This window comes from Meles meles, chromosome 13 (assembly GCF_922984935.1).
Source record: "Meles meles chromosome 13, mMelMel3.1 paternal haplotype, whole genome shotgun sequence".
Classification (NCBI taxonomy): Eukaryota; Metazoa; Chordata; class Mammalia; order Carnivora; family Mustelidae; genus Meles; species Meles meles.
Window position 1 is genome coordinate 87,087,119 of NC_060078.1, and position 24,240 is coordinate 87,111,358.

The 24,240-nt window shown below is 60.4% G+C and overlaps 1 protein-coding gene across 5 annotated transcripts in view; it reads left to right on the plus strand.

Moving 5' to 3' along the window:
* Positions 1-24,240, plus strand: part of INPP5A (inositol polyphosphate-5-phosphatase A) — a 158,930-nt gene that overhangs the window by 89,255 nt on the left and 45,435 nt on the right. For all 5 annotated transcript variants that reach the window (XM_046027579.1, XM_046027577.1, XM_046027578.1 and 2 more), the window contains 2 exons: positions 8,303-8,366; positions 18,328-18,431. In XM_046027579.1, coding sequence (XP_045883535.1) covers positions 8,303-8,366; positions 18,328-18,431 — 168 coding nt within the window. The remainder of the gene's footprint in view (positions 1-8,302; positions 8,367-18,327; positions 18,432-24,240) is intronic.

The following is a 24,240-nucleotide window of genomic DNA, read 5'->3' on the forward strand; positions in this document are numbered from 1 at the left end:
GGAACCACGACTGGCTTCCCGTGTCACGTGCGCAGCAGTCCCGGGACGGACGGAGGCCCCCAGACCGGGAAGAGGCCATCGCCGGGGTGGGGAGCCCCACGCTGCGGCCCCGGGAACTGCTCAGCCAGGAGAGGACCCAGGGTCGGAAGACGGAGGGACCATGAGGGCCGCGTGTGCCGATCCAGAGGGAGATTGCGTAACCACAGCGTCCTCACTGGGAGCCGATCCTAGCCCGGGGAGGGACGTAGGACAGCCACGTGTGCCGGAGGCTTCTCTGACGGACACTGGTGGTCTTGTTCCCCGCGGCCTTCATGCAAGAGAACCGGATCCTCAGCCCCACAGTGCGGAAGGGCGAGCTGAGACGCTGACCTGCGAACCACACGTGGGCCAGGAAGAAGCACTGAAATGAGCGGCGACGGAAGGATGGGGTGCGAGGTGATTGGACGTGGAGAGCAAGGCCTGACGCACGGGAGGTCGGACCTGAGCGACGACGCAGAGGTCTGGTTTGTTTCAAGGTGTCATTTTTGAAGAGATAATAAATGACAGTTTTCCAGTGTGAGAAAGATCTCAGCACACAGATTCAAGAGCCCGATGGCCCAGAAAGACGAGAGAACCCTGAGCCCGGCTAGAGACGCACAGGACTTTTACAGGCTGTGCCGGGGAAGCGGGGAAGCAAGACAGATGGCAGTTAGACGGCAGACGCGGCCGCCCCGGAGGCCATGGAGGGCGACCGCCACCCCGAGTTCTGCGTCCCGCCCTCCTGCCCGCTGGGAACGCATGCCTGCGCGGGGGGTTCAGACGGATCTGTGAGACCCGCGCAGAAGGCAGCAGGCCTGCAGGTCAGAGCCCAGCGCAGCCTGGGGAGACGGAGACCCACGCGGGCACCGAGCGCCGGGAAGGGAGGAGGTCGACACTCGGCCAGCGTGGCACGACTCTGCGGGATCCCGTGCGCCCAGGGGACAGGAAAGGTGATGAGGCTCGGAGCCTCGGCCTGGTGGGAAGACATGTTCTTCGCGGAACACAACTGCTCAGCGTATCTGTGCCACAGGGACTGAGTTAAGTTATTTGAAACAGCAGTAGATGGCATTTGCAATATCACTGAAATGTCAAAATCAATTAAGTCTTTTCCGTAGCATTTTATATGTCCCAAGCTTCCCTAATGGCAGAAGGTATTTTGTGAACAGCTTGTGTGTGAGCCGTAAAGTGCATCTGACTGTCCGTAATGCACCGATGTCTCCAGAATGCATGTGAGGGAGAGATCGTAACAGCAAAGCTAATGATTTTTGGAAGAGAAAAGGTAAAAGTCAGAGCTGGTTTGATTATGATGCAAATGCTCCCTGTAACTTAATTGGCATAAAAGTTTATTGATTATATTTCTAATCACTTAGACATGAAAAAATGACTTAATAAATTTTGTAATTAAAGCTGGTTCTTTTAACACTGATGTTTTTCTTTGCTCGTTATTGAAACTTCCAGTTTGCAAATGACGTATTATCGAGAAATGTATCCGTATTACAAACAAATCTCGTTTTGAGAGAGAAACGCGGAGGTGAGTGGAACCGAAGCGCACCCGGGGTGCTCGTGGCGGCCGCGGGGCTCACGGTGGCGGTTCCGTCGCTGCCCATCTGCTGTCCCCCAGAAGATACCGCGTGAGGACCTGGCTGGCTTTTCCTGCGTGGCGCGGGGCAGGAGCTTGTGAGAGCTGTTCCGTCGGGAGAGGCGGCAGGATTCGCCAGTGAAGGACGGTCTGCGTGTGCCCTCGGCGCGCCCTTCCCGTGTCCAGAGTGGGCGGCGCGTCCCCATCAGCATGGCCCGCCGGGTGTGGGCAGCAGGGCGGACAGGCAGGGTGTGGCGGCCTTTCCCACGTCTCCCTACAGCCACTCTCCGGCTCCTCTGCTGAGGGCTGGGCCCCCCTCTCCCGCCTGTGAGAAGAGGAACCTCGAGAGCCAGAACTCCTTCCATGTCACCCGTCCAGATGTGGCCGCGCACATCACCTCTGACCTCCGACCTCTGAGTGCAGAGGCTGGGGGTCGGTCCCCGTGCACACCGTGCACCGGCAGACCTGGCCCCGTGGCTGCTGCCTCCTCCCCCGTACCTGAGACGGCCCCTGCCGCTGGTGCCCACACTGACCACTCTGTCCACACCCTGTCCCCACTGACCTCTCCCTGTCCCCACGACTGCCCCTTGTCCTCACTGACCCCAGCTTCTGGCAGTCTCTGTGTTAGCCCTTTCATCTGTTCTCCCTAAGAGTGCTCCTGGGTCCAGTCGCCATCCCTTCCTTTGCTCTGGCTCTCGTCCCCCTCGGCAAGCTCAGCAGCGTCTGTGGCATCGACCACCCCCGGTCACATGCCCCCCCCTTTACATCTGCTCCCAGACCTCTGTCCCGGACCCCAGACCCGAGCGTCCAGCCGTCTGCTGCTGTCTGCTGGGGGGTCTTACAGCCATTTTGAGCTGGACCCCTTCTCTCCAGAGACCCCATGTCAGGCGCGTGCCCCGCCTCCCCAGCCTTGTCCTGGGGCAGCCCCCACGCTCACGCTGCTGTGTGAGGACTTCCCGTGGACGGAGCCTGTGGTCAGGAGCTGGCCTTTGTGTGAAGCACCGGGCCGTTTCCCCTCGGGACCTTTCAGAAGCCCAAGACCGTGGAGAAGGTGCCCGACACCATCTACTCAGGGACTGGGTGCCCAAGTGGGCGTGGGATTCCTTGCGGCGGCTGCTCCCTGTGCCAGCTGGTGACCTTGCCTGCGGGGGTCTGGCATGACCCTCACTCTGCCTTCCGTGCCCCCACGCTGTGCCCTTGCCGGGCAGCCCGTCCACCGGGCTGTTGCTGAAGTCCGTCTCGTTGCGTGTGAGTCGCTCCTCGCTGCGGTGATAGGAGACGCTAACAGGCGCCCTACCCTGGGGCTGTGTGTGCCGCACGGGAGAGCGCGTGGAGTGCTCGCCCGCCCCGTCAGCTCGACTTGTGTTTCGCCCGGCCCCTCGCGAGATGGCCTAATTGGGGACACTACAAGCAGGGACCGTGACAGGGCTCAGCACCCCGGTCCCTGGTGCACACACAGCATGCCGGCCCCCACCACACAGGCTTTATGAAATGCTCGTTAATTCAGGAGCAGAATCGCATTCACTTTGTAAGGAGATGAACACAATGGAAAACCAATTTAATTAACTTCTGCTGCTGGCTGTGGGACGGCAGACAAAATGGAATTACCCGTGCGTCTCTCGAGCCGGCGGCCGCGTGGGGAGGGCTGCGGTGAGGGTCAGATGGGGGACCTTGTGCCGTCAGTTCCCGGTTCGCCCCCGGAGCTGAAATCGGAAAGTTGGGACTTTGTACCTACGGCGGCTCTCATCTTAGCGGGTTACAGAGCCGCCTTGAGAGAGGGCTGTGCTGGTGACCGTGGTGTGACGGCCTTTCCCACGGCTGCCTGCCGGGTGAGGCTGCCTCGTCCGATTCGATGGGCTGCCCGCGAGTTCGTTATACGGGGATGGATCGGCGAGGCTCTAAAGCTTCGTTTCATTTATTATTGTTGATAATCTAATGAGCGTTACAGTAGTTTTACCCTGATTGATTACTGCTTCTACTAAATTGTTTTAAAGCCGTGGGCTTGCTCTCGAGAGGCCGGTGCCCCGTGTTGCTAGAAAGCGTGATTTTCGCGGCCATGCGGTGGAATCGATGTGTTGGCTCGTCCCCTGGAACCCGAGTCAGCCGTCCTGTACGCTGGGTCTTGAACTGCTGACCAGTCTGTCCTCAGGCACGTCACCACGTCCGTCTCCTTGACCAGGCGTTGTCGGGTGCCGGGTGTGACCAGGTGCTGAGCTGGGGATCAGAGGCAACAAGACACCAGCCGGGAGATTCCCACCCCTTCTGGTGGAGAAGGCAGGTGTGCGAAGGAGACAAGCCCGCGGCCGGAGTGAGCCACCCTGCGACGGGGTGAGGCTGTGTTGGGGCCGCCAGGGCGTCGCGTGAGCAGAAGCTGAAACGGGGAAGGCAGGGCAGCTAGAGGCCCTGATCTTATAAAATGAGAAAAAGACACATAGGAAAAGGATTCGAGTGAGGAGTTCACAGGCGAAAACCAAGTTGCCCGCGGTCTTCGGCACAGATGCTCAGGGGGTTGCGATGGAGCCGAGACGAGAGCACCCGGGACGTGCCGTGTGCTCGTGTCCGCCCACCCGAGCGGCAAAGACCGCGGCCGCCTGAGCCCGGGCGTGTGCGGGGGGGCGGGGTGCAGTCCCGGGCGTACGCGAAGCGCCAGGGATGGGAGGGTCATCGCGCGGCCTGATGGCACCTGCACCAACACCAGGGAGAGACGCGCGGGGAGAGACTCGCGGGGAGAGACTCGCGGGGAGAGAACCGCGGGGAGAGACTCGTGGGGAGAGAACCGCGGGGAAATGTCACCTTTCTTGGTTTTCAGCTGCTTTGGTTAGCTTTTTGTGAAGTTTTAGGAGCCTCCTTTCTCAGCCTTGCGAGGCCCGCCTGGTGTGCGTGTGACGGGTTTCCCTGCCGCACAGGGCGCCCTCCGGGAGGATTTCAGGTGTCGCCGACCCGCCTCCGCGTAGTGAAGCGTGCGGTTGTCACGGGTCTGGAAGGGCCGCGCACAAGTGTTGTCTTCTGGGGGCTCCAGCGCCCCTGAGTGAGCGCCACGTGTCCCGCGCGTGTGAGCTGTGGGGAGTCGTAGCACACGCCCGTCTCGTCGCGTGTGTCCCCGTGCGCAGGAGTCGCTGCAGATCTGGCCAAGGGGTCGTGTCCAGAGCGGCACTCGGGGCCGCCTGCGTGTCCGGTGTGTGTCTTGGGCTGCACACGCAGAGCCGCTCTCCGGTCTCAGCAGGGACCTCAGACGGCGTGTGTGCAGCCGCTGTCCTCCAAGAGCTTCTTCTGCTCAGTGCGCACCCCACTGCATGGGGGAGGCCCCGGTCCCACGGCGTCCTCCACGCTGCCCGCCCGCGCCGGGACAGAGTGGGCCACCGTCCAGGGGCTTCATCGCACTCTCCAGCCATCATTCGTTCAAGGCTGATGGTTCTAACTTAGAGCAACTAAGTTTCTCTGTTATAAACTTATCGACAAAATCTCATGAAATTCTTTCTCCTGTTCTTAGATCTGTTTATTTTTTCTGCTTTTTAAAAAATACTTTGTGTATTGATTGATTGGTTGATTTGAGAGAAAACGAGCACACAAGTGGGGGAGGGGCAGAGGGAGAAGCAGGCTCCCCACTGAGCAGGGAGCTCGATGCGGGGCTCGATCCCAGGACCCCGGGATCATGACCTGAGCTGAAGACAGACACTTCCCTGACTGGGCCACCCAGGTGCCCACTTTTTTTTTTTTTTTTTGAAAAACTAACAAGTCGAGGATACTTTCGTGTGCCGTCCTGGGGGAGCAGACTCCCGGGGGCCCCCGTGGCACCTCTGTCGTGGAGCTGCCCTCTGCGGCGGGTCGGACTCCCAAGCTGCGCTGGGCTGGGACCCCGCACCCCCCAGACCCTGCAGCTGGCTTCCTGGGCCCTCCCCACCCCCACAGCCAGTCCCATCCCTTGGGAGAGGCAGGATCCCCAGGAGAGGCGGGCATGGGTGTGGTCCTGGGGCTTTCCAGAGGCTTTCGGGAGGGAGGTGGCCGCCGACACGGATGAGGACGTGGGACACTGTTACCCTCGGCATCACACGCAGGTGCTGTTCCATGGTGTCTGCAGAAGAAGGTGTCCCCGAGAACCTTGGAAAAATAAACTGTTGTACATACAGACAATAGAATACTATTCAGCTCTAAAATAGAATGCATTAAGAAGCTATAGAGAGATACGAAGGAAACTGAAATGCGTATTACCGAGCAAAAGACGCTGTTCTGAAAAGGCTGCGTACTGTGGGATTGCAACTATATATGTGACATTCTAGAAAAGGCGAATCTGTGCAGACGGTAAAATGATCAGTGGTTGCCAGAGGCTGTGAGGGCAGGAAGGTGAGTAGGGGAAGCACAGAGGACGTTTAGGGCAATGAAACTCTTTGGGTAACATTGTAATGGTGGATACGTGTCATAATTTGTCCAGACCCATAGAACGTACGGCACCAAGAAAGAATCTTGATGTCAACTATGTACTTTGGGTGACAATGATGGGTCAATGCAGGTTCATTGACTGTAACAAACGTACTTCACCCTGTTGAGGGAGGGTGATAATAGGGAAGTTGTGCATGTGCTGAGGACAGGGGTCTCCGGAAAAATCTTTTCGCTGCTGCTGCTCTGGCTTGAGCGTAGTTTTGTGGAAGGGCGAGCTGGACGCAGGCCCAGGTGGACAATGCGTACTTTGGCTGCTGACCTGATTGCAGGGATAAGTTACTGGCCCTCTGGTTTGTTTGCAAATGAAAAGTGATGGGGCCTTTCTAACGAGCTGCCTCGTGTTCTTTCCCGGTCGGCTCCTGCCCCGGCCCCGGTCACCCAGCCCTGCGCAGGCCGCTCCACGGGAGAAGGGGGAGCTCTCGACAAATACACGTCTTCTCCGAGCCCGCGGTGTCTGCAGTGACACGATGTGTGGGGGCCGTCCGCTCCTGTCGTCGGCCCGAGTGTTTGGGGGGTGGGGGGCTTCCTGGCATCGGAGCTCAACTCCAGACAGCACAGGAGTACCAGGTACAACCGTCACCTTAGCCTCCGCCAGTCGAGCCGAGAGCTGGGTGTGCGGCGTGTGTGCCCTGAGCCAGTGGCTGAGCCGTGGGGGAGGAGGGTCTCACCCCCCGCAGGCAGTGGCTCAGCAGGTGCCCAGGTGGATGGCGGCGGCGAGCGTCAGGCCATAGCCAGTCTCAGAGGCACGTCGTCTGCCACGTTCCACGGAGCACAGGAGCTGGGGTGTCCATTCCTGGTCCGCCCCGACCCGTGCTGCAGAGCCCCAGGGGCCCGGCTCTGTGCGGGAAAACACCGGCTCCCCAACGCGCACGCCACATATCAGGCCGCGCCTCGAGGCCGGCCCCACGCGGGCAGGGCCAGGCCCCACCTTGCATTTGCTCTTCTGGCAAAAGTCCGGCATCGACCAGGTTGCCTGTCACTAATGGAGAATTAATTGCCGCCCTCGGCAGTCCGGTTTATAAGTATGTAGAGAGTATTTTAATTGTTGTTAGTAAAACAGGCAAGCAGTCAGTATTCTCAGGTGCGACGAGCACAGAGTGGACCGGCGAGTGCCTGGCTCCCGTCCACGGGCCTGCGTGCTTCTGTGCAGACGCCGCCGTGTCCTGTGACCAAAGCGTGGCCCCAACGTACTGACCGAGCAGGTTAAACAGGGAGAAAGTTAGCTTCAACTTGACTTCAGTATCCTTTAGAGCCGATTCCGGATCTTCCGCTCTGTGAATTACAGTCTCTTCTCCGTGTCCTTCGTGAATTTCAGCGCGGTCACGCCTGGCGAGGCAGACTTGAAGGTTGGCCACGTTCACCTCCGGGCGCCTTCTCGGGGCCGCACAGCCTGCCGGGGCTCAAGTCTGCAGAGCGGCCCCCGCTGCAGCCCCTCTCCCCGGGCACCTTGCTGGGTGGCCGGGTTCCGCGGAGGAGTAAAACGTAGGTACAGGGTATGCGTCTGTGCAGGTGTACAGGGTTACACACTCGTGTGTGCGCGTGTGTCCACATAAATGTGTGTGCACACACGTGAAACACGGACGCTCACATGTACATCTGCACGGCTGTGAGCAGCCACATGCATACACGGACGCACACGCGGACCACGCGCGTGTTACATGCACATGGGTGCGTACGCACAGGCCTGCGTCTGTACACACGCAGGCTCGCGCACACGCGTTCCACGGCCGCACAGAGGAATACACGTGACCATACATGCGTGCACAGGCACATACAAGACACCAAGTTTGAATTTCAGATGAACAGGTCGCGTTAGGGTCAGGTGTCCCCTGCAGCCCTCCTTTGGTGGTCACCCCACCCCAGCCTGGCCTCTGCAGTCTGGGGTCCAGAGCAGGACTGGACCGCGGGCCCGGTGGCGCTGCGGGGAGTGGGTGGGGGTCCCGCGTGCAGAAGGAGGACGAGGGGGCAGAGAAGCCGGTGCGGGTGTAGCCCCGGGCGGGTGCGGCACCTGGTGAGGACGGCGCTGGGGTCAGAGCCCTTCCTGTGGGCCCTGGGCGCCTCCAGCCGAGGGGAGACCGCGCTAGAGTGGGCGCCCGTGTCGGGGCAGGGGCCTCGCGTGTGCCGCTGAGTGTGGCTGACGTCTCGTCCCAGCGGCCGGGGTTAAGCCCCGAGCAGGCAGCTCCGTCCTGGCTCACGAGGGCTTAGGTCGGTACTGCAGCCCGCTCCAAGCTGTTCTGCTCTCACCCGGTTTCTCTGTTTGCTCTGCAGGCATTAGGAAGCTTTTATTTCCTTCATGAATCCTTAAAAAACATCTACCAGTTTGACTTTAAAGGTAAGACTCTTCCTGGATTCCCTGGCTGGGCTCCCCCGCCCCACCCAGCGCCCCCGTGGGGGTCGCAGCTGCTGACCGGGGCTCCTGTGCAAACCTGGCGCTCTGGTCCCCTGGAATCCACGTGCCATTCCTGCCCCAGACCCCTGCCCTGGACCCCTGCCCCCGACTCCTGCCCTAGACCCCCGCCCTGGACCCCTGCCCCAGACCCCTGCCCTGGACCCCTGCCCCCGACTCCTGCCCCAGACCCCCTACCCTAACCCTGATCACACCCCAGACCCCGCCCTGGACCCTCTAACCCTAACCCAGACCTGGACCCCCAGCCCGCGCCCCTCCTGCTCCCAGGGCAGGGCCGGCCAGTGACGCTGGGTCTCCTGCAGAGCCACGCAGTGGGGGAGGGAACGGCCTTGTGTCCAAATCAAATGGGAGAAAATGAGGGCCTGCTTGGGTGGCATCTCTTACACGAGCCGGCGTGCGTGCGGTGCGGGGCTGTGGGGCTCCTGGGCTCCTGAAGCCGGCCTTGGTCCCCGTGTCCCCGCAGCCCTGAGCCCCGCAGCCCCCGTGTCCTCCCACCCGGCTGGGGCGTTTGGGCGACACCCCCTCTTCACGCCGAACGCCAGTCCTCGGCCTCCAGCTTGGCCCCTGAGGGAGATCCCGTTAGTCCGAGGTGTCACCGACATTGTAATAACCGTGGAGAGCGACTAATTATGTCAGTCGCTCAGATTCATTATCTCCGCTCACTTAGGAGACCGATCGCCTCTTCTGAAAGGGAGACGCAGAGTCGTCCCTAAGTTGCTCGGGCAGTGATTTCATCGACGTTAGGAACAGGATCCCAGCCAGCAGGACGATTTTTCATTGGTCCTATCGCCTGAGGGTTCTTTGCGCGGTTTGGGACCAAGCACGTGGCTTTCCCACCGAGGAACTTGCTGGGGTGGTCTTGCAAACCCGATGGGAGACGGGCCAGAGGCATTGTCCCCGCGATGTTGCTAGACACTGGGCACCCGGGCTGTGTTCTCCAGCAGCGGGGCTGTGGGTGACAGTGAGCAGAGGGGAGGTCTCCAGACGACACGTGCCCCCAGGTGTTCCGCTGCTCCAAGCTCTGGCACGTAGCCTGGCCCCTGAACTTCTCCCTTCCTGGGAGTCACCATTCCCCTCCACATTGTGTCACTAGATCAGATCAGCTGTGACACACCCGGCTGGTCCCATGTTTCTCGGAAACTGTGAGATGTACATTCGACTCCCCGAGCCTCCCGAGCGGCCCCCACGATGACGAGGGCGATGTCGCTGATGTCGGTGATGGGGGCGGACACGGTGGTGGTGACTGTGCCCCGAGCACGTCTGTGGCCGGTGTATGTGTTGCTTCGGCAGTGCTCCGATGGCCCACAGCGCAGGTGCGGGGCCCAGGGACACCGGGTCTCGGGAGCGGGAACGCCCGCCCCTTGCACTGTGGCCCCGGGTCGCCAAGGCTCACTCTCGTGCTTTGACTTAAGTTACAGCAGAAACGGTCTTACATCTGTGAAAAGCTTGAATAAACTTTTTAAGAAGAAACGGCTTGAATCTAGTACTTAGTTAGAAAGTTGAGGACTCCCCAGAGGTGTGGAAGAAAGGGATGTGCGTTTCTGGTCTGACGCCTGGAGAGTGCGGACGGTGCTGCGGGACTGGAGGGGCCAAGTCTCTCCGATCCCTCAGAAAAGCGAGGCCCCGGGGCTTGTACCGTCCCCACACTGGAGGGACAGGCGGGCAGGCCCTGAGAGCCCCCAGGAGCTGGAGCTGGTGGGAGCTGCTGGGGGCGGCGTGGAGGGCCGGAGGCTGGAGAGAGAAACTCCCCCCCAGGCCGCCCCCCTACTTTGGTGAGCATCGGCTGCAGGAGCCCCCCGTGTTGTCCTGGGGAAGATCAGAGAAAAACCCCCTCGTGCTTCTGGCGGCGAAGAGGGAAGGAGCCATTTGGAAGTGTCCCCAGGGTCCTTCGTTCTTCCCGAAAGGCCTGCCCTTGAGGACAACCGTGTCACCAGGCTGCCAGCAGGCCTGGGGGAGGGGTGACTGCAGCCTCCCCGGCCTTCTGCGCTGCTCGAGGAGCTGCAGGGCTGCGAGCGCGCCAGAAGGCCACAGGCTGGGCTCCTGCTGGCGGGAGGACCACACAGGGTCACCGGACGATAGAGCCGTGTCCTGCCCCGGCCGCAGCGCCTGTCACCACACCAGGCGTCACGGCAGAGCCTGCCAAACTCACCGTCTGTTTCTGAAAGCGTCTCACGGGAGCACAAAGACAGCGGAGGAGACAAGAACAGAACGTGGGGGACATGTGAGCCCCCGAGTCCCCCCCGGAAATACAGCGCAGCTCCTCAGCAGACAAGCAGAGCCTCGCAGGAAAGTCACTTCGACCTCCGTTCTTTTTCCCCATGACTCGTGTTTTGCTTTCAACCAACAGTTACAAGCCAGGCTGAAAAGTAGGAGACACAGTGTGAAGAGAGCAGGAGCATGTCGGAGCCCGGGTGGGATGTGGCCTCGATTTGGAGCTGCCAGACGGGGCGTTTGAGAGAACCGTGAGGAATGTGATGAGGGTATGGACAGAAAAGCGGAAGCTCACAGACCAGGTGCGCAACCAGAGTCGGGACAGATGCTCGTGAACTGAAAGGTAAAGCTCAAAACACAGAAACGCACCTGACCGCCGATGGGCTTGCCAGCCTGGACGTGGCTGAAGGCAGAGGCAGGGGGCCAGAAGGGCGTCTTTGAAAACTTTCCAAACTAAAAATTAAAGAGAAAAAACAAGACACAAAAGGAGAACAAGATTCCCAGCCCCATGGGACACACACAGAAGGGGTGTGTGCGCGAGGGGACGGCAGCCGGGAAACCGAGAGAGACAGGAACAAGACAAATTTGAAGTCATGGCCCGGAATTTTGCAGAATTAATCATGGACACCCAGCCGTAGACCCAGAAAGCTCATCGGTGACTGAGCAGGCAGATGCCCACAACCTGCACGGAAGCGCGTCTACACGAGCTGCGGGACATCCGAGACGGAGAGAGACCGTGAGAGGCCAGGGCTGGGAGTGGGGAGGTGACCTAGAAAGGAACAAGATAAGAAAACATTGAACTTTTCTTCAGAAACCATGGAGGTGAAGAGAGGGGTGTGGAGTTTTTCTGTTGGTAGAAGAAAATACCTGCAATTCTGTGTGCAGCAAAGTTACCCTTCAGAAGTGAGCAACCAAGCAAAAGCCGCAGGAACTTGTTTCTGGCAGACGCGTCGTGCAGAGAAGGTTGAAAGTTATTTGACAAAGGAAAATGATCAGGTCAGATGCGTACATCTACGTGAAGAAAGAAAGAGTGTGGGCGCTTGGGTGGGCCCGTGGGTAAAGCCTCTGCCTTCGGCTCAGGTCATGATCTCAGGGTCCTGGGATCCAGCCCCCCGGGCTCTCTGCTCAGGAGGGAGCCGCCTTCCTCCTCTCCCTCTGCCTGCCTCTCTGCCTGCTTGTGATCTCTGTCTGTCAAATAAATAAAATCTTAAAAGAAAGAGGAAGAGTGTAAGGAAGGAATAAACGAAGGCAGAGCATTTCACTTCTTATCATCCTTTATCTGACGTAGCTTCTGTTCCGAGTGTCACTAGCAACACTGAGGGCGTGACCGTAGCTTGTGTGTCAGTGAGACGAGTAACCGTGACGTTGGGCAGGCGGGAGAGGGGAGCTGGAGACCCGCACTCCGTGCAGGGATGTGGCGCGGCGTGAGCGTGGACTTGGACGGTGGTAAGCGTATATCGCAGACTCCTGCAACCACGAAAAATCGTTAAAACGGAATCCAGCTGGCACGTTACCAATAGAGGAGAGAGAACGGAATCCCGTGAAATGCTCAGTGAGACCAGAGCCGTCTGCGGAGAAAGGGCTGACAAAGGCAGCAGGTGGAGAAGGTGCCGACGAGCTTCTCAGCGCAGCCCCCGCGGGGCTCCCTGCAGGCGCGGCAAGTACACCAGCTGCGAGGCGGAAACGGTCTGAGCGGTCAAGACGGTAGGACCCCGCTACACGTTGTTTGCCGGCAGCCCACGTAAGAGCCGCAGACCCACGAAGACGAAAGGTCAAGGGACGGAGGGAGAGGGACCGCACGGACGCGAGTCAGAGCACCAGAGGAGCGGCGGCCCTTCCAGACACAGCAGGCTCCGGCGTGAGGAGTGACCAGGGATCGAGAAGGCTGTTTATTGCACAACCCCAAAGGGGTCGGTTCTCTGAGACGGAACAGGTCTCACCGTGTACGCACCTGATAGCGGAGCCTCACAGCACACGGGGGGACTCACAGCTTCCGGGAGAAATGCATGAATCCAGGGTCGCAGGTGAAGCCCTCAGGGCCCCTCTGCCAAAGACGGGCAGCTCCAGCAGGCGGGACGGCCAAGGACGTAGCTCAGCTCAACGGCACCGTCGGGTGGCGGGGTCCGGCCGACGTTTGTAGAATATTCTCCCCAGCGAGAGCAGCACACACTGTCCTCAGGCTCACCGGAACGGCTGCGGGGTAGACCACGACTGGGCCACTACGTGCTGCTCCACAAGTTAAGGGTCAAAGGACGCTCCCGGACCCCGTGGACTTTCACACGAAACCAGCAACAGAGAGACGGCGAGAAAACCCCAAACACTTGTGTCCGAAGTTCAGAGATAACAGAAGTAAAACCAGTGAATCACTGAAGTAATAATTAGTGGAAGTGTGTCGTGCCCACATCAAGACGGTTTGCACACTCAAGCATTCAAACCAAAGCACGGACTGGGGCTCTGGGTGTGTTTTGGTGTAAGACCGCTCATGCCGCGTGGAGGCAGGGACTTGATTCGTAGCAGTGATTGGTTATGGTATTAGAACTGTCCTAAATGACGAGAATAGGTTCGTGGTTACCTCGTACCAACACCGGGAGACAGTGTAAGTGTTCGTCATGATTTTTAGATAAGCAAGGAATGACCCACTTTAAGTTAGTCTTGCAGAATAAGCTAATTTCAGCCTAGTTTCTACGACCAAACTGGCTTTGTTCAGGGAACTTTAAAGGCTGGTCTCTCTTTGTTTTTTACTTTAACACTTAGATGAGAAACAACACACTTGGGCGCCTGGGTGGCTCAGTGGGTTAAAGCCTCTGCCTTCGGCTCAGGTCATGGTCTCAGGGTCCTGGGATCGAGCCCTGCATCGGACTCTCTGCTCAGTGGGGAGCCTGCTTCCTCCTCTCTCTCTGCCTGTTTCTCTGCCTACCTGTGATCTCTGTCTGTCAAATAAATAAATAAAATCCTAAAAAAAAAAAAAAAGAAACGACACACTTCCAGAATAGCACATGAGTCAGAATACATCTCAAGAAATTCTGAAACAATTTTGAACTAAATGAAAATGAAATAGAGCTTATCAGCGTTTGTGGGACGTAGGGAAAGTGCGTTCGTGGCACCAAACGTGTGTGTTAGAGAAGAGATAAGACTTACAATTGCTAATCTAAGCTTCTGCCTTAGGAAGCCAGAAGAAGAGCAAAATAAATCCAAATCATAAGAAAAGAAATAATAAAAGTTAGAGCATAAATCAATGAAATTGAAAGCAGGAACTCAGTAGAGAAAATTAGCAAAACCCGAAGCTGATTCTTTGAAAAGATCAATAAAATTGATATTCTTCTAGTCAGGCTGACCAAGAAAAGAAAGAAAACACAAATTACTGACAGGAGGGGTGAGAGAGGGGCCGTCCATACCGGCCGTGGACGTTGAAGGTGATGACGGTGTAGGGACGGGTCGGGCCTGTAGCTTGATGATGCGGACGAGGCAGTTCTGGGAAAGTGCAGTTGGCCAGAGTCCCACCTGGAGCACTCGTGATCTGAATAGGCCTTTATCTGTTAAGGAAATTGAATCAATTATTAATAAACTCCTAAAAAAGAAAGCACCAGGTCTGATGGGTTCACTGTGAATTCTACCAAACACTAAAGGAAGAAATCACACCAGTTCTCTGTCACGTCGTCCAGAAAACAGAAGCAGAGAGAACATTCCGACTCACTCTGTGAGCCAACATTCCCTGATCCAGAACCAACCAGAGACTCCAGAAAAGCAGAACCATAGGCCAGTGTCTCTCCTGAACATGAAGTGTAGGAACCCTCCACGTAGTGTCAGCAGCTTGAGTCCAGCAGCGTGTCAGGAGAAGCGCGCACCGTGACACCCGAGTTCACGCAGGTCTGCGAGGCCGGCCCCGCGTCTCAAAGTCAGTTCATGTAACACATCGCGTCAGCAAGCCGAGGAAGGGAGCCGCGCGGCCACGGCAGCGGACGCAGAACAGCGCTCGGCTGCGTGAGTCTCCGCCTGCCCGCACCGGGTCTCTGCGAACGGGGGAGAGCTTGGTAAGGAGCCGCTGGGGAAACCCACATCTCACGTCACACGTCACACGTCACGGAGAGAGCCTGGATGCTTACGGTCCACAGCACGGGCGTGCACCCTCCCCGTGTCCCTTCCGTGCCGCATGGAGATCGTGGATGCGCTGAAGAGAGGAGGAGATGGAGGGTGTGCTGATGGGGGTGGCGAGGAACAAAACGGCCTTAGTCCTCAATGACGTGGTTATGTCGGGCGTTCGAGAGACTCATCCCCGACAGAAACCGGACAAAGAAGCGCGGTTGCGGGGTACGAGGTTCATGTGCAAGAGCCGGTGGCTTTTCTGTCCCAGCAACAAAGACATGGAGTTTGAAATTAAACACAGAAATTAGCACACGCACAAAAGACAGACTTAGAAATAAACCGAGCAAAATATGGACAAGGTTACTCTGAGGAAAACTGCAGAACTCCGCCGAAATCAGACGATCGGAGCCAGCCGAGCGCTGGCCCATGTTCGTGGACAGGAGGACGCAGCCCTGTCAGCCTGTGGTTCTTCCCTGCGGCCCACTGAGGCGCCGCCGTCGTCATCGAATTCCGGCAGGTTGCGTGGTGGGCATCAGCACATCGATTCTGACGTTGACGCGGAGAGAGAAGACCCAGGTCGAAAGGGAAGGGCAACGCTGTAGGCTGACGCCACCCGCCGTGAGACTCCCTACACACGCTACAGCCTTAAGACAGTGTCGTTCTGTCGAAAAGACAAAAAGGCCAACGGCACAAAGCAGAGCCCAGAAACAGGCCCCCATGAGCGCGGGCGGCTGCCGTCGAAGAAGGAGCGAAGGCAACGTGGTGCCGCAAAGACGGCGTCTTTTGCCAGCGGGGCTGGAACACCCGACGTCCGCCGCGGAGCAGTGAGTCCGGAGCCGGACCTCACGCCGCACGACATTAACTGAAAGCGGACAGAGACTGACGTGTAAAGCGTGAAAGTGTGAAATGCCCGGAAGGTGTTGCAGAAACAGTACGTGACTTGGGGTTTGGTGACGACTTTTTAAATGCAGCACCGTGGTCCGCGAGGACACTGGACGTGCCGGGCTTCCTCAGAGATCCGGCTCAAGACACAGCTAAGGGATGGAGAGAGAAGCCACGGACCGGGAGAAGATATTTGCGAGAGACACGTGTTAACCAACGATTCGCAAAGAACTCTTAAAACTCAGCAGTGAGAAAACAGCCCGATCTAAAGATGAGCCCAAATGTCAGCAGACGTCTGACTCAAGGTGACGACGGCAGAGAAAGCTGTGAAAAGGGGCTCCGCGTCGCGCGTACGGCGGCACCACCAGCACCCGCCGGAGCGGCCGACGGCCGGAGCGCACGCGGCGCAGACGCGGAGGCCGTGCGGCCCCGGGTCCCGGACGGCGCGGCCGCCACCCGCAGCAGCGGACGCCTTCGCTCCACACAGAAACCTGCAGCGGCAGCTCCGGCGTCTTTCCCCGTAACTGCCGAGCACCGAAGGAACCAGGGTGTGTCCTTCCTAGGCAGATGGTGGAGCAAGCTGGGCTCGGTGCACCCGGTGCCGCCCTGCAAAGCAGCAAGCCGCAAGGAGCCGACCAGCCCTGGAGAGACACGGAAGAGCCTCAGAGGAGTATTTCTGAGGGGAAGAGGCCGGTGGGAAAAGGCTCCCGACGGCGCGTAGGCGACAAGAGGACGTTTACGGGAAGGCGGGAGACGTGGTGTAGAGTCCCTGTGGCAGGGGTGGGGAGGCAGGGTGAGTGGGCGCAGCCCTGGGGAGCCCCGGGAACACACAGCTCACGCTGCAGTGCTGAGCGCCCGTGCGGACTGCAGCGAGCGGCCGCGCCGCGGGACAGACGTGGGGGGCGGCGTGCTTCCCGCTCAGGTGTTCTTGCTGCCGAAACTGCTCTGAAAGTACAGTCTGTTCTGTCACAAAGCACGGTGGCCTCCGTCCACTCTCACTGCCCCCGTCTCGTCCTCTTTAAGGCAAGGAGGGTTTTTGTCCGAAGCAGAATTGCCTCCCCGCGACAGTCTCCTCTCCCCGTCCCGGTTGACACGGAGCGCTGTGGACTGTGTGCCTCGCTGGGGGCCGTGGGCGTCGGTCCTGGGGGCGTCCACCGCCTGCAGCCTGGTGTCATGACCCGGACTTGGCTGCAGGAGCCGACCGCTGGAGGAAGAGCCCAGGAGGGACCAGGCAGAGCTGGGCCTTTGCTGGGGGCTCGGTGCCGGGAGGGAGCGAGAAAGGCCCGGGTGGGAAGGGAGGAGGGCGAGGCAGGTCAGGAGCCCACACGGAGAGCTGAGGCCATGGGAGAAGCATCACACCGCGGCGGGCCAGGCGTGGTTCGTGCCCCCGCGGAGCTCCCCGGTGCCGGGCCGTGTGGCCCCGGCCTCCTCACGTGGACGCTTACACTGCCAGGTCCCAGGGTGCCGACGGCGGTCACTGCCGTCCACGCGCAGACACGGATGGGCGGATCCAGGAAGGGCCTCCCGCGTTGGACGTGTGTCTGCAGCGTTTCCGGTGGCGGTGGGTGTCGGGAACGGGAGCACGGCCACGTGGTGGTCACTTGATCCTTGACACAAGCCGTGCCCACCTGCCCCCTGGCCCCAGCCTCCTGGCTAATGGGGTCTGTCCTGTGTCCCCCCACGGGCCTCCGGAGACCATGGTGATTGGTGAGCAGACAGAACCTCCGTGATCGTCCCATGTTCGGGAACAAGACCAGTGAGTGTGCAGCTCTGCGTTTGGGGACGGCTCCATGTCACTGCTCTGTCCTGAGTTCCCTCCTTCACCATCCTGTCTCATCCCACCCCGTACCGGTGGGGCTGACTGTCGGAGTCCCTGCCTGCCGGTGTTTTGCTTTGACCTGGGATTCACTCTCCCCCCAAACGCGCAGTGGCCAGAGCTTTGTCCCCAGATGCTGCACATGGATGTCATTCCCGCTCTCGGCCCCCATGAGTGGCTCCATGGGGCCTGTGTGCCTGAGAGCGGCAGGTGTGGGCTGCCAGGGGACAAGGACGTGACCCCACAGAAATGGACAGCACGCCTCATCCCTTGTCCCCCGGCAGCCCCTTAATGGCCGGGAATGTCACGTGGTCCCAGATGTTCCCGGCACAGGGGCAGCTGCTGCCACGCCCCCGGCACGGCATCTCGTGGGGGCCCCTTGTGAGACCCCACTGTGGGCGTGCGGTGACCCATCGGTGGAAAGAAGGGGCCTGGCCTGGGTGTGAGAGGATAGACCACGCCCTGTCCACGGGGGTGTCGGCCGGGCACGCAGTCCGGGGACCCCACGCCGTCCTGCCCCCGTGTCCGCCTCAAGAAAAACCGCTCCTCCCGGACGTGAGTGATGTCGGCTGCGCGTGAGGAGGAAATTGGTGTCACTAAGTAAATCCGTATGAGGGTGTGAGCGAAGGGGTATCTGCCGCTGTCCTGAGCACAGTCGCAGTTTCCACAGAGGAGGCCAACGAGCCCTTGTAAATCTGCGGCCGGAGGTCTGAGAGGAGAATGAAGCGGCGTGTCGGGCTCCGGGTCGTGGAGCGGGAATTCACGAGCCACCGGCGTCCCCCGGGCAGCGGACCCTCCCCTCCCCGGGTGCCCCCTGCGCTCCCTGTGGGGCAGCACGGGTTGGGTGGGATGCGGCCGTGAGGTCATTCATGTCACCCCTCTGCTCTTTTCCAGCCAAGAAGTATAAAAAAGTCACGGGCAAAGAGATCTACTCCGACACGCTGGAGAGCACGCCCATGCTGGAGAAGGAGAAGTTCCCGCAGGACTACTTCCCCGAGGTGCGTCCCGGCCGCCGCCCCGGCCCGCTCGCCCTCTGAGCACGCGCCTCCGTGAGGAAGCGTGGGCGCCGCAGGCCTCGTGGGTCCGGGGAGGGTCCCGTCCGCGGCTGGCCACGCGCTCCAGCCGTCTTTCCGGGGCCGTGGGGCGAACCACCGCGTCTACACGAGTCACCACGTTCTGTGACCTTCGTTTCCAGGCAGAGGAATGCTCCCCGCGTGCGGTGGGACAGTCACCCTCCGCCGGTTGTGGGGCCTGCCGAGGGAGCAGGTGCAGCTGGCCAGTGATGCCGCCGCGTGGGGCCGCTGGGGCGCAGGGGTGCCCCGGGAAGGCTGCGTGGGGCCTCAGACACTGTTCCCCGCGGTGCTCGTCTGTTTCCATCGGGTTCGGTGCATCCTTTTGGGGGTCATTACTCGCACGCAGTCATCACACGGCGCGGGGCGTCTCAGACTCCGGTGTTCCTGGTCTGGGGTCTGCCAAGCCGGGTGACTCACGCGCTGACCCGCAGCTGCTCCCCGTCCTCCCATCACCTGAAATCACGGGGCGTGTGCGCCTGTGATGGGAGCATCGGGGTGGGGGGCTCCCCGGCTCAGCGGAGGTCGGCTTGGTGCAAGGATTGCCCCACCAGGCCCGTCCCGCGCGAGGCCTGCCCACCGTCCGCGGAGACACCCACCCACGCAAGGCCACAGCTGTGTTAATGTGCTTATGGTCCGGGGCGGCGGCGTTGCGGCCGCTGCCATGAAGGACGGATGCAGCTCCCTCGTCGCTTGTCCCTGAGCCAAGGACGCAGTGTCGGGGGCTGGCCTCTGTCCCGGCCCCCGTGGCCCCCTCCCCTCTCGATGTTGTGATGTGGCTGGAAAGCTCTGGAAGCCGTGGAGTGAATCCCAGCAGTCTTCCTCACACATCTGTCCGGGGCTGCTGTCCCCTTGAGACGCCGGGGGTCACAGAGTCGGCTTCAGAGCTGAGCGGGGCCACTGAGAGTGACCACAGGCCCAGGTGGAGACGGCGGCTGGAGAGAGCCGGCCCTCTGCAGCGGGGAGAGCTGCTCTGACGGGCTCGGGGCGGTCTGGGAGCAGGTGTCCCTGTGTCTTTGCCACAGGGGTGTTGCACGGCTCACAGTGGCTGAGAAGCCCCCAGGCTCCTCTCAGCTGCCTCGCCCGCTCTGTTCCAGCAGCCCGAGTGACCGCACTGGGACTCGGGGTCGCCTGGCTCCTCCGTCCTTAGCCCAGAGCCCGACTGGCCCAGGATGGCTCTCACTTGTGCCTGGCGGCTGGCTGGGGTATACCCCCGAAGGCTAAGACACAAGGGGCCGTGCACCTGGGAGAGGCAGGACCCGGGGGGGACCCACGGGTGTGATGACCCGGGGACAGGTGGGGGGGCCTCTGAGGATGTCTGTCTGTCGGTGGTGTCCGGCTGCCTGGAGGCTGTGGACCGGCGCTTGCTGGGGCGTGAGTGGCCCGCAGTTCCCAGCCTCTACGCAGAAGAGCTGAGCAGTGCCTCTGTGAGTGCAGGGGCTCACAGGCACCCGGACGCGGCTTCTCCAGGCCGAGCTCCGTGTAGTGGGGCGCGCGGCATCTGCCACAGGGCTCGCACGCACTCCCTGAGGGCAGGGCACGCACCGGTTACTCTATGCGTGACTCCTCGTATGTGGGGCTCACTTGCCAGGTCCGTCTTCCTCCCAGCACTGGGCCCCCTCATGCTCAGAGCCCAGGTCCCTAGAGGCCCCTGAGGTCAGCCGAGAGCTGCGATGCCAGCAGAGAAGAGGACTGCATGGCTGGTGCCACGTCCCTCTGGGCGCCAGAGGAAGGAGAGAGCCAGGTGGTGCCCCCACACAGGATGGTCCACAGCCGAGTCGGACGCCTGCGGAGCCCCCGGCCCCCGAAGTTCTGTCCGTCCCTGCAGGACAGCAGGCCTCCTCCTGAGGGGCTCCCTGCTCCCTGGCCCTCAGGCTGTTTTCTGGGCTCGGCGTCTGCAAACACCGGCTTCCTAGACAGTGGCACATGGGGACCCTGTGGCCTGGCCCCCATCCCGACTCTTCCCTCCGCTGGCCCAGGCCCTGTGGGGGAGGAGGCTTGGGGCTGGCGTGCGGGTGGCTTAGCCGTCGTCTCAGACTTCAGGTGCGGCGTGCCACGTCCTACACACCTTCCAGAGGCAGACGCCCCCAGGGGCCTCTGTGTCCGTGAGGTGCTGGTGGCTCCGTGGGGGGCGCTGACAGCCAGCGGCCGCCTCTCTCCCGTGAGAGAAGTGGGGGGGTCTCGGGTGACCACGGCCCCCTCCGCAGGCAAGAGAACATTTTCTGGAAGGAAAGCTGGGGTGTTACTGGGCAGACCCCAGTCTCTCCACTGGAGAGCAGCGTGTTGCTGGGACTCCGGCGAGCCCCGGAGCAGCGGCCCCGACCTCCTGGGGTCACCGTCCTTCCTTGGTGTGAGGGGATACTGCCGCGTGAGAAGTTGCGTCTGGGGTGTGCGGACTGCCGACGCGCGCGTGAGGCGGAAGCGAGCGAGGCTCAGTGCACAGGAGAAACGTCTTCACAAAAATACCGAGGCTTCGAGCGTCATGTCCGTACCGCGCTTCTCCGCGTGCAGCGGCCCGTGGGTTCCCTGAGGCCGCGGCTGGGGGTGCCACAGGGGTGCCGTGCGGGCGGGGCTGGAGGGCGTGTGTCTGCCCGGCGCCGGCCCTGCTCTCCAGCCTCTGAGCCAGTCCTTTAGCTTTATTGGAGCACATTTTGGGGGAGAGAATTAGTCAGCCTGATTTCTCTCCTTTTATTACCCTCACGTAAGGATAATCTAAGTGTAATTACCATGATGGAGGCAAACGCGATTCCAAATAATCACAGCCCGCTGCGCGTAAAACTAACAAAACTTTCTGTGCTGATTTATGGGTGCGTTTGGCTCGGCATGAATTTCAAATGCTGCCTCTGGGAGCAGCACTCCAGATAATGTGAGACCATTTTTAAAAAGCAGATTTGTGTAGTCGATCAGGGCCGAGGCATTTTTTCCCTCTCGCCCGTAGTGAGAAATTGGTTGTTACCATAGATCACAGGGACTGCTCCGAGCTCTTATGAAAGATGGATTAATTTCACTAATGCTCCAAAGCGGGGCTTTCACCAGCAAGGCTGCGTGCTGATAACCTCCCCACAGCCTCCCTTTTCTCCACGCTGATTTATGCCGTCCTTTAGTGGATGAACCGTCCTGCACTCACCATCCATCTGCCGGCTAAAGGAATCCTATTAACAGGGTCTGAGCGGGGACTTCATACTGCAAGGTGAGCGATGTGGCACAGCCCCCCCCTGCCCGGCGTGACGTGGTTTCATTCCGTGGCGACGGCCTCTCAGCAAGCAGGGTGGGCACCCGGCCCCTGCTGCCCGTGCGTGGTCACCCGCCGGGCGGTTTCGGAAGGTGCCTGGTGACCAGAAAGTTTCTGCACGTGGATGGAATGAAACAGATCAGTCGACGTTTGAGGGAACCCCCAGCCTCTGACGGAGGCACCGGTTTCCCCGGTGCAGGTCCTGGTGGGTGCAGGACAGCAGTGTGCGCGCGCGTGTGTGTGCGTGCGTGTGCGTTTCCGTAGGACGCTGTGCAGGGAAGCCTCACCAGGCAGGCACTTGTACCCTCTGATGACAGGGTGTGTTCCGGCCCCGCCCTGCCCCTGCGTTGCCCAGGCGAGCGTCCCTGGTTCAGTGCTCAGCCACAGCAGGAAAGGGATGTCCTGGCAGGGGCATGAGGGGAATCCCAGTTCTGGTTCTCCCTGCAAGGAGCCGGCAGCGTCGGGCGGGGGACCGCGTTCGGCTCTGGTTCTGCTCCGCCGGTCAGCAGTGATCGTCGTAGTGACCGTCGTGATGCTTGTCGTGACCACCGGTGGCCCTCAGGAGGAGGGGCGGGGACACACTGCGGGTGAGGAAGGCCGTTTCTGGAAGGGCCCCGGTGACGTCCGAGGACTTGCGATTGCCCGTGGAGCCCAGGCACCAGCAGGTCAGAACGTCACAGGCATGGGTAGTTGCCCCACGTTTCGTCCTGGGAAATCGCTCAGAAATGCAGCCTGAGCACATTTGTGATTGCGATGATGAACTTACCTCAAAGTGAAGTATTTTCTACAAACTTTGTAGAAAAGTATTTTCTACAAACTTAAAATATTTGGGTGTATTGTTATACTGTCAAACTCCTTTGAGACTTATTTGCAATGTAATTAAAAACCTTAAACGTAGTTAAAATTCCAAACTTAGAGCTATTACAGATCTTACTACGTTAAACCAGCTTGTGTGTTTGCACGTCTTCTAGTAACGTCGAGCAGTGTTCCCTTATTGTGGACAAAAAGTCTAAAAAAGGTACACACGTGGCGTCTATCGAAGGTACTCACGTGGGGTGCGCATACGGAGACCTAAGTTAACAGAATTGACAACTGAGAATCATTAACTCTTGGCTCCTTACATTAAACTCACAAATGCCTTCCAGTTTTAATGGGCAAGACCCGTGGTGGTCGGGTCAGGTCCCGCTTGGGGGCTCAGCGGCACAGCTCGGCATCGGGCTGGGGCGTGGGGTCTCACATGTCCCGGCCACGGCCACGCTGCTCCTGTGGAAACGGGGTGGGGCACCCTGTCTTCCCCTCCCACACCCACACCGGGTCCTGTGGGTGCATTGGGAGAGCAAGGACCGCAGCGTCACGGAGCACGCGTGCCGGCAGAGTGTCCATGATTGTGCGAGAGAGGAGGGAGAGCCCAGGCCAGAGCCAGGAAGGGCTGTTGGGCTCGGCCTGGTGAGCTTGGCAGGGGCCGGGGGGGTGCAGTGGACGCTTGGCCGTGGGAGACTCCAGAGCTTCGGGATTTGTACTTGGAGGTCATCGTGACCTTGAAGACGGCACACCCCCAAGCAGGGCATCACCAAGCCAGGCACCTTGTGAAGCTGGTCCCAAGGGAGGGAGCAGGACAGTGGCTGAGGGGAATGTGGGGTCAAGCCGGGGGTTTCAGCTGCCGAATTATTCGATTAAATAAAGAATCGTCACTGAGGTGTCTAGAGCCTCTGATTCTGGACTCACGGGGAGCGCTTTCCGCCAGCGTTCCACCGCGGATGTACGCGGTTACCACGGGGACCGCGGGCCCAGGGCCTCGAGGTCACATGCATCACCAGGGCCATCCTCCTGCCCTCCCCCCTCCTGTCCTCCCCCTCCTCCCCCCTCCTTCCCTGCCCCCCCCCCCAGTTGCTCCGGCCCACACAGCAGAGGGACGTGCCCCTGGGGCTTGGGGGGACTGCACGTTTCCATCCAGCTTTCCAAAGTGTTGGCAAACTGGGGCTTCAGGGGGTCTCCTCAGTGCCTCCTGCGGCTCACAGGGCGTGGGAGCTGGAGCCCCACTCTCACGGCCTGGGCCGTGAGCTGCCCCATCCAGCGTGGCTGTTGGGATGAATCCAGACAGCACGGACCGTGTGCCGCGCTCCATGGCCCCGCTGGCCGCGGCTCCCATGTGGGGCAGCAGATGGCGGTGCGACGCCCACTTCCCTGCCGGCGTGAACGCGGTGCGCGAGATGGTCACCTGCGCCGGACAAGGGTGATGTCGGCACTGGCGGTGGGCACGTGCGGGCCGTCCTCTGCTCAGCCGGGCCGTCCTCACCAGGAAGGTCGCGCTGGCCGGTGGTTCCGAACCTGGCCTCCCGGGCGCAGAGCGTGAGACGCTGTGGCGAGCCTCGTGCGGGACGCTTGCCCTCCGCTGCGGCGCGGAAGCCTTCAGTGGAAGGATGGGCATTGCTTTTCCTGACTGAAAAGCATCTGGGTGCCCCCCGCCCCCGCCGCTTGTGAGTTGTGTCCGTCCCCTTCCTCTTT